Raw genomic sequence first — 10,117 nt, 5'->3', positions numbered from 1 at the left:
TGTTCTCAATGCTAAAACGCCCCAGCAGACTATTAAACCGATATGATTGCCCCATTTATTTTGGCTGCTTTAGAGGTATCTTGGTCCCTTCTTATCTAGTCAGCAAAAAATATTAATTTAATGGATGGAGTGTCCTTTAACAAATAACCACATTTACATAGTGCATTTCTCCTAAAGTAACTTCGTAGTCAGCAAAAAACATTAATTTAATGGATGGAGTGTCCTTTGACAAATAACCACATTTACATAGTGCATTTCTCCTAAAGTAACTTCGTGCAGTGTACTACAGCTAAAACCGTGAAGTCGCAATGTCATGTAGCAAAATTTGCCTATATAGTAAGTGCTAAGTGGTGGAGGGCCAACCAGAGTGGCCCACCTGGTTGGATTAGGCTTGCTTCCCGTACGACCAACAGAAATCATTAAGAAATTATGCTACTTATCCTCAAAAACATGGATCACTAGCTGGAAGATTAATTCCGCAGGTACCACATTTGAGAAGTTAAAGCCACCAACTAGATCAGGAACCGTGTAAGAAACACCATCTATAATGCATGTGGTCTTAAATAGGAGTCTTATTACAGTGAGTCACACCTTCGGCCCTGTTCATTTCTTCTACAGCCATAGGATAAAAATTTGGATACTCGTGGCACGCTTTTCAAACTGCTGAACGGTATGTTTCGTGCGAAAATTTTCTATATGAAAGTTGCTCTAAAATATCATATTAATCCATTTTTCAAGTTTGTAATAATTAAAACTCAATTAATCACACGTTATTACCATCTCGTTTTGCGTGAAAAACTTAATGTTTATCTTCATCTTCCTCTTACTTCTCACTTTTCATCTTCTCATCTCTCTTTCTCTCTTCCCTTTGCTTTTCCCCACTAGTCACCGACAGAGGAAGTGACGCGTGGGCTGCCCAAGCGGCAACATGTCGGGCAGGGAATGAAGCGGCTGTGGGGCAGCACCTTAGGCCGAGACCGAGCCGCGGATGATGGCGCCACTGAGTTCGCCGGATCTGAAGTTGGAGGCGGTTGCGGTCGAGCTCGCGGGCTCCGAAACCCCACCGCGGCTCGGGCCTAAGCCGCTAACGATCTTCGTCCCCCAGTCTCGAATCCGATGGTCGAGGTGAGCTCTGATGATGGCTGCGGCGTCGGCAAAGGCGAGCTTCGACAAGGTCTGTGGCGCATGTGCCTCTCTTCCCTTGTCTGCTTTTCTCCTGCCCGGTCCATACATCTCGCCGCCATCGGTGGGCGGATCCAGCGCCGGAGGGAGGATCGCAGGGGGTTGCCGCCACCATTGAGCTCCTCGACGGTGGTTGATGCAGGCTCCTTCAATCGGATCTAGCCGCTCCTTTCCCATTCTCCTCGCTACCTATCCTCCGATCCTCTGCCTTGCAGCTGGAGCAGGTGGCACGGGACACAAAGGTGTGGGCAGTAGGTCCAGACCTACGAAATCTAACGAAGAACTTATGACAATATATGGCTCCGCGTTCTTTGTGAAGCAACAGAACTGGCAGACGGTGGAGTGGAATCTCTGACGTGGCTGGCTCGAGCTGAATGCCACATCAGTGCACTGTGAAAGCCCTTAGCAGTGGAATCTCTGACATGGCTGGCTCGAGCTGAATGCCACGTCAGTGCATTGTGAAAGTCCTTAGCAAGTTAATAAAAGGCTAGCTAGACCACCTGCACTTCCATGGATGAGCATCTTATCACGTCTGGAATATATAGACGAAAGCAGTATTCACCACCTGACCAATTGACCTTGTTACTTCCTTCAACAAATTTGGGAAAAACAAATAGTATTCCCTCCGAGTCATGTTTATTTGACGTTACTAATAAGAAATAACACTACCAACGTCAAGTACACATCACCAGGGGGAGTAACTCTCTATATGTAACCAACCAACAGAAAAAAAAAAACATCATATAATATGTACACCAGGCAACAGAAAAGCATCATATGATATTTACATCAGCTAACTTCTGTCACTGCAATTCCATTGTGATGTATATGCAAGCTAGCTACAAAATTGCTGCCTACACAATGGACCTACCCTACCTAACTGTATCAATCAATACCACCTTAGTAGAAGCAAGGATAACCGACCCAGCTTCTTGCCGCCAAACATCAATCCATCCACCATAGCTCCAACATCTATCCCTTCTCAACTAGGGCACAACCAAAAAAGAAGTGATGCCCTTCTTAGTTAGTGCACAGCCAAAAAATAAGTGATGGTGCATGCATCTGGGGGGCATAGCACTATAGCAGGGACCATACATCAAATAGCATCAGCTGCTAATCAGAGTCTGACTCGATTGTTAGTATCAACTTTTGTCTAACTGTACGATCCTGCTCCTGCCCAAGTGGTGGCATCTCTCCTCTCAAGCCATTCGCGCTCCTGACAACTGAGCCTGCATCACATATGGATTCAAATATTATGTCTTCCTACGCAGCACTATAGCCACGATTGTGCAAGTAATATATTAATATCCGACACGAACAAAACCTGGCATACTTCTATATTGAAGTGTGCATTTGCAAAGGTTGGTGTATATTTAATACTTTTTGCAGCGCATTGTTAGACTATTATTGAGGGAGAAAAACAAAAGAACTCATAAATCAGGAGCTGGTTAGTTCATTCATACCGTCTAAACCTGCCGTGCCATCTTCACAGTTTGTCCTTTTCTGAGAAGCATTTTTGCCATTAGTTAAACTATCTTGAGTGCTAATGATACTAAGATTTGTCAAATCCCCGGAGTGCCCATCATGGCATGTTTGATTCTGGTCACCATCTTGATCACTAGACTGACAAGCTTGTAACGCACCATCATGCTCACATTCCAGTGTGTTTGATGCTGCTGTTCCACCCAAGTTAACCCCTAAAATTGGCTCGTGCAAAAATTGATGGTTGACAATGAAATTTTGCATTTCGCATTGATTGTCTGTCACCTGTGTGCCTGCAGCATCTTGAGAGCTCGAAGATTCCCAAAATGGCAGTTCCAGATCATCGAAACCGTCAAGAAATGAAGTCACATCTGGGCCGGCTCCTCTAGGTTGTTCCCCACAAATTCCTGAAGCTTCAGGTGGGTTGGGTGGGAATGCATTCCCATTGTCATGTGCTGAACTGAAATTAACATCACCAGGTGATAACACCATAACATTATCATCATCTGAGTCACTCAGAACTATTACATCCTGCTCTGTTGGTGCTGGAGGAAAATGTGCATCCATAGGAGAAGAATCAAGATCATAGATATTGCTGGTTAGTTGATCGAATTGCCCTGGTTCTGGATTATAGATTCCATTTTTGCTGTTCTCATCATCAGTGTTGCTTGCTGAAACAACACAGTTTTCATCTTCAATATATCCATTCTGACCATTGTTAGAATCCAATCTCTTGTTAATTTCCCACTGGCCATTGTTGTTTCTTCTGATTCCCAACTTAAGACGGCCACCTGTTTCTTCAGACAACGGTTCTTCTTTAATCTCTTGCTTTACAATTCTTATGTTGGGCTTGGACCTTGTATCTGTACGCATACAGAGAGTGCCATCAGGTAAATGCCACTGTGCAAGACCCTTCAGTTCTGCTCCACCCTTGACTCTCCAGGAACCGTCAGGCTTGACATCAATTTCAGATACATCATCTCCACAACTTTGGACCTAGATGACAAAATACAACAAATCAGCAGATGGCATGATGGAATGGTGTAGATACGAACATGAAATTCATTTCCACTATAAACTCACCAAAGCAGTTATGCGGTTGAAGTAAGGATCAATGATTATGTTGTCCAAAGAGTAGTTTTTCAGGCAAATTGGGCACTGCCACTGCAAACAAGAAGAAACATAGTTTGGTTAGACAAGGAAAAAGAGAGAAACATGCTAACTGATGTGAGAAAGATAATCAAACCTTTCTTGAACGTTGATTAAGTTCCACAAAAGCTTCTAAATCAAAACAACCCATGTGAACGCAGGGTTTGAACCGGCCAGCTATCTTGATCCTTGAACCAGTCATCTGTCAAGATAAAAGGCATTTTCATGAGACATTATACAGATATCATAGGAGTACTTCATAGCTAACTTTGCATGAAGTAGTGTCAGTAATACTATGAATAAAACATTATATGGTTAGTAAAATAGGATCACAAAAACATCCAGGTTGAAAATTATAATGAACACATACAGATGATAATTCAAGCAAGAGTAAAGTTAAGACCTATAGTGTCAGGGGTGCAACATATATAGAAAAACTTTAGACTGCATATACGCCAACACTCCAATGAACAGGAATATCATTAAGGACCTAAAGCATTCTCAGAAATAGTCACAGTACTTACAGGGCATCGGAGATTCACAGAGACAGAATCAGCTACAACTTCAATATCACTGTCACTGTCAGCATTATCTGCCTCGGTTCCACCACCAACACAGCGACGCACACGAGCAAGGGCATTATCAAAGTTCTCACCATCTTGTTCCTTTGGCACCAAAGATAGGACCTGTATGCTATGAAAATTTAGAGGACCTTTGATAAATAAAACAGGGTTCCTAAATCTCAAGAGTTGCCATGTTCCTCCCAGGTACCAGCTTGTGTTGTAGATGCTGAGAGAATCGACCGAGTTCTGGCCATATCCAACAAGCTACATATGTTTTAAGTATTGTTTGGAATTTTTCATCACATAAAATAGATATACGAATGGATAAGCATACAGAGGTAAAAAGAAAAAGGAAGGAAATGAGCTAAAACACATCAAGCATTTGTTGTGAAAAAGGGAGGTATCAAGATCAGATGACCAAGAAATATCCCAACTGTATGCTGATCCAGATTCCAGAACAACCTTTTTCTGCTAAAAATGTATTTCTGAATAATATTTTGATTAACAATGGCTGTGCACTTACAAGAAGCAGTTACCTGTTCTACAGATCTCCTCTTGGCAATCCTGACTCCCAAACAGAATGTGCGAGAGTCACTTCTAGATAGGACAATCTTATTAGACCCTTCTCTCACATATGCTGTTAACTGGATACAGAAAAATGGGCAGGGAGGATTAAATATCCAAACAGAATAGCTAGTAGTTGACAGAGATGATGTATATAATATCTCAGATGAATAATTGAATAAGAGAATAGCATGCTTTATGAGAATAAGATGCTTACAACTGGACCATCGTCTCTACCATTCACCCCTAACTGTTGTGTGGGTTGCCTGTTGACAACCCTAATAGGAATACCTGAAGAAAAGAAAACCAATTGCCAACATGAACAGTTCAGATTTATGATTGAACATTTCAACAATTATTCGGTACAGAAGACCATTTATCACGGCATGTTTAAGATAACGTATGAAGTGACAAGAGATCAGATATAGCTAAAAGGATGTAAACTTGCAAGGTGCTACATTTCTAAATTGCCGAAATAAAGGAATATGCAAGTGCATGAAAACATAGATGCAAAAAGATGTGCATGCACAAATCACCCACAATAAAGTAAAACGAGGAGCAAAACAACTGGTAATGCAACAAAATATGAGCTGAAGATGAAGTTTGGTTTTTAATGCAGTAACAGGCACCATCATCCACCTAGCTTGGGCAAATAGGCTCAATTGTACCACAGAAAACATAAGCTCAAGACATCCTAACAGCAAACACTGATTAGCCACGAGATTATGAGGCCCTTCAACCAAGTTCAAGGCAGAAAACACACCGTCCAAAAATTCAACAAGCTGTAAAAGAACTGCTGATAACAAAGCAGCGTATTAAACAATGTATGTTCCACGACACTGTTCTGTTAGTCTAGCATGGATTATACAAACAAAACTAGTGCAATGAGTTTGAGGACGTGATTCTCTAACTGAATAAACCGTTCTCTATGAACCCTATTATAGAATATACATTGTTACGTACAGTAAGCTCAGGCATATACCATTTGCAATGAGTTTGAGGACATGATTCTTTAACTGAATAAACCGTTTTCTATTAACCCTGTTATAGAATATGTATTGTTGCACAGAAAACTCAGGCATATACCATTAATTTGAATATCAGAATGTAAAGGCCACTGCATCCTGAAAGGTACGCTATCATTGAATAGGATACACCAAACCTGCATGAAAATAAAGAATGCAACAGAAAATCAAGGCCATAATTGGATACATATTGGTCAAACAACTCAAATATTCTCTAGCATAAAATCAATAAGAAAGCATAATAACCATAGTTTATACTCTATACTGAGATGTCTTTGCAAAGGTTCGATTTTACAGATCTTAATAAGTTATGGCTCAAAATGATTAGGAATGGTCATCGTGAACAAAATTAATGATGGTTCATTGGAACAGGGAGTTAACCTGGAGGTCATATTCATCTTTCTGAAGCATCTCCCAATTAGCTCTTGATAGCGGAAAGGTCTTCTCGAAATACTGTACAGCATATGACCTGGACATAAGCATGAATCACAAACAAAAAAGAGGGGAAAAAAGGAAGTGGAGAACAATGTAGGATCCATCCTGCCCACTTGCCCCCAGATCGACCCTTCTATTCCACATGTGACAATACCAACATTTTGGGAACCAACATTAAATAATGTTCTTTGGTGACAAAATAATAGATAACTCACCCATCAGACGCTACTTTACAGGGAGTTATTGAGACTGGAAGTACAGGATGATTAACAGTAACCCAGAAACTGCAAGTTAAAGAAGGAAATCATGTTAGAAAAATATGCTATGATATCAAGACCAAATAGGAATTTGGTAAATTATGTACTCAGCCTAACAATGTCGTACAAGAAAACGCACATAACGGGAATAAAGAGAAATCATAGAGTTTTAAAGTTCACAGAAAAAATGGTTTTGCTCAGAAAAAAAATAGTTCTATAAATAAATAAATAATGCCACAGAACTAAAAGAATAAGATGTTTGAGCTTGAACTACCATGAAGAACTTGATATACCACATCATTATGGCACAAGGAAGAAATTAAGCATGTGATCGCAGGACAATTGGGTGGTTCAGTAAGCATGAGTTGCTACATCAGAGAGTATAGAAGAACTTACGGGTCAGCTCGAGTGATTCGGCACATATCACAATAAAAGTGTGGTGGTAATTCTGGAGGAACACTGTCTGCAGGCTTCTCAGATATGATAACGCAGCCTACATGTTGCTGTGTATTGCATTGTGGACCTTCACACTGAAAAGGGGCAAACAAATTGTGGATAATAACACTAAACAGAAGCAAGCAACAGGAACTGTCACGAAAAAGATTACGAGATGCTACCAATTTTTGAAATAATGAAATAACACAACACTTAGGTGCTACATTTGGTATAACATTTCTGTTTTACATAAGACTCACGATGAATAAATGTGTAACCCAAAACAATTAGCTGTATTCAAGTTTCAGCACATAAGACTCATGATGGATAAATCATAAATGAATAGTAACCCAAATAATTCAGCATGATCAGTACAAGGTTTAGAAAAATTTTACAGGTTCTGTTGGATTGGCTGGTGGAGGACAATTAGATATTGCATGATTATACTTGTAACTGCAATATGAATTTCTGAACAGTACCTTAATCATGGAATCATTGGCCATGGAATAACCACAGGGACAACGGACTTTGACATCCAACTGAGCAGAATCATCTGACTTCCTTTTAGGCTTTACAATGTGCCCCGAGTCAGTCTGGTTTCTAGAGGCTGGAACAGCATTTGTGGAGCCATTCATTTTTCTGGAAGCAGTACACAAAGTTTATAATGCCTTGTAAATAGCTAATTGGATCATTGAACAAGGTATATAAAGAAAGTAAGCTCACGCAAAAGTGTCATCAACTATTTTAGCCACAGTTTCTTTCCCAACCATCTTTTTGTTTGGCAAGCCATTCAATCTGGAGTCTGCAAGAACAAAATGAAATCATGACCTTTTAGTAGTCGACACCAGTAAAAAATATCAAAATTTCAAAAGCAACAGTGTAATGTACCTTGTTCTTGTTGATCAGACAATACTGCTATAATTTTGTCCACAAGTTCCTGTAAATGAAGCGAACGCACAAGACCCAAATGGTCCATAAGTGAACAAATCCCATATGTGCAATACTAGAAGTCACATACAAGTTAATTTAATTGCAAAATATGTCTGGGCTATTGCCATGGAGGCCATTAAACCCAACTGAATCTCACATTTTCCCACAATACTAGTTACATGTCCATACATGGTAACGGGATTACAGGATCACCAGATTTTTTTTAGACGATGTCTTTTTAAGGGTGGACCAGTTTTTTTAAGAAGTTCTTTTAAGAGAGGGAGCGATTTTACGTAGTTAAGAAAAGGAAAAGGAAGAATGGTAACTAGCGCCATTGGTGTTAATTAAGCGATGACTAGAAAGTAATTGTGTAATGAAAAAGATGAAGGAAGATGCAGTGAACAAACCTGTTTCCTTCCTTGCTTTGGAAGTCCAAGCTGATGCAGGACATCCTTTAGCTCTTTTATTCTAAAGTGATTCAACTTGTACTGCATGCAAAATGATGTTTAAACATAAAAAGGAGGCATAAGCTATTTGGGCTCACCAACATAAATAATCCATCTACCAAATGTGTTCCATATAGCAACGTTAGTAAGACAAAGTTGCCAAGCTATGGGAAACAGCACAAGTGAAAAAAGATTAATGTAGCATTGACAATAGATTTGTGAGCAACCTTTTGAACAAGAAATTAAGCATGCTGTCAAGTGGCTGCCCCAGTGCCTTGCATTCCAGCCGGAAATGCAAAAAAGATGGGTTCTTGATAAAAGAAAGATAGTGGTAACATGAAAAATGGGGGTAATCTAAGGCAACATGAAACTGATGAATTGTAAAGAAAGGAGCGGTATACGCAGATCGAGTTGGAAAATCTTAATGAATCGGGACGGATGGAAGAGGAGGGCTTTAGGTAGAAGCAAGAGACATGGCACCATCCATCCAGACCAACCGCCACCCCCCCCCCCCCCACCCCAAAAAAAAAAGGTGAGTAAATTTCATAAAACTACATATACTTTGCACGATCTATCACAAAACTACAGATTTAAGAACTTGTTTCACAAAACTATAGATTCAATGTCTTCGTTTATCACAAAACTGCAGGTACTTTGCACAATATATCACAAAACTACAGATTTAGGAACTTGTTTTACAAAACTACAGATTTAATATCTTCATTTATCACAAAACTACAAGTTTAGTATCTTCATTATCACAAATCTACAGGTTTTAGCATTATTAAAAAATGTAGTTTTGTGATAATGGAGACACTAAATATGTAGTTTTGTGATAAATGAAGACACTAAATGTGTAGCTCTGTGATAAACGAATACACTAAATCTATAGTTTTGTGAAACAAGTTCTTAAATCTGTAGTTTTGTGATAGATTGTACAAAATACCTGTAACTTTGTGATAAACGGAGACACTGAATCTGTAGGTTTGTGAAACAAGCTCTTAAATTTGTAGTTTCGTGATAAATTATGCAAAATACCTGTAGTTTTGTGAAATTTACTCAAAAAAGATTAGATGGATTACGGTTACCTTGCAATCGGCGAGCAGCGGATCGTCGGCGGGGTCGAGCGCCATGGCTGGAAAATCCGATGGGGAATGAACTCACCGTCCTCCTTCCCGGCGAACCCTGGCTCGTCCCTGGAGGCCAGGACGCTTGCCCACGCGCTGGCTTCCGCGAACCTGAAGCGACGACCACCAACCTGGCGGCGGCGGCGAGACGCCGCGTCAGGAAGGACGGCGCGGCGGGGCGGAGGGAGTGCGAGCGCGCGCGCGCGCGTGCGGCGGATTGCCGCGCTTTGGGGATCGCGAGCGGCAAGAACCGGAGCCAGAGGCAGAGCCAGCCAGGGGGGCGGCTGGAGTGATTTGGGGATCAACCAATTGCAATTGGTATGGGAGGATTAGGGTTTGGAGGAGTATTCTTGTTGGGCTTGGATGGGCCTAGGGGAGAATTGGGCTACTCCTTCCCTATAGTGGAGAGAAGTGCTCTTCAAGTTGGGAGTTCAGCATGTTGATTGTCCACCTCGTGAGCCCACCTTTAGCTCGAGCTGGCTCGATATGGCTAACCAGCTGAAATGATAGCTTTACTCGTTA

At 40.8% G+C, this 10,117-nt stretch overlaps 1 protein-coding gene across 1 annotated transcript; it reads right to left on the bottom strand.

The window, feature by feature from the left end:
- Positions 1 to 1,739: 1,739 nt before the first annotated feature.
- LOC127767119 (E3 SUMO-protein ligase SIZ2) lies at positions 1,740 to 9,897 on the bottom strand. Its single transcript, XM_052292347.1, has 16 exons — positions 9,557 to 9,897; positions 8,430 to 8,510; positions 7,981 to 8,029; positions 7,816 to 7,894; positions 7,572 to 7,731; positions 7,054 to 7,187; positions 6,616 to 6,684; positions 6,347 to 6,434; positions 6,027 to 6,102; positions 5,158 to 5,231; positions 4,913 to 5,020; positions 4,338 to 4,499; positions 3,911 to 4,015; positions 3,748 to 3,828; positions 2,646 to 3,660; positions 1,740 to 2,411 (listed from the first exon to the last, which is right to left on the bottom strand). The coding sequence occupies exons 1-16, from the start codon at positions 9,599 to 9,601 to the stop codon at positions 2,296 to 2,298; spliced, it is 2,442 nt and encodes an 813-aa protein (XP_052148307.1). The 5' UTR covers positions 9,602 to 9,897; the 3' UTR covers positions 1,740 to 2,295.
- Positions 9,898 to 10,117: the final 220 nt, after the last annotated feature.

Source organism: Oryza glaberrima, chromosome 3 (genome assembly GCF_000147395.1).
Source record: "Oryza glaberrima chromosome 3, OglaRS2, whole genome shotgun sequence".
NCBI classification, from domain to species: domain Eukaryota; kingdom Viridiplantae; phylum Streptophyta; class Magnoliopsida; order Poales; family Poaceae; genus Oryza; species Oryza glaberrima.
This window is presented reverse-complemented; position numbering and strand designations above follow the sequence as displayed.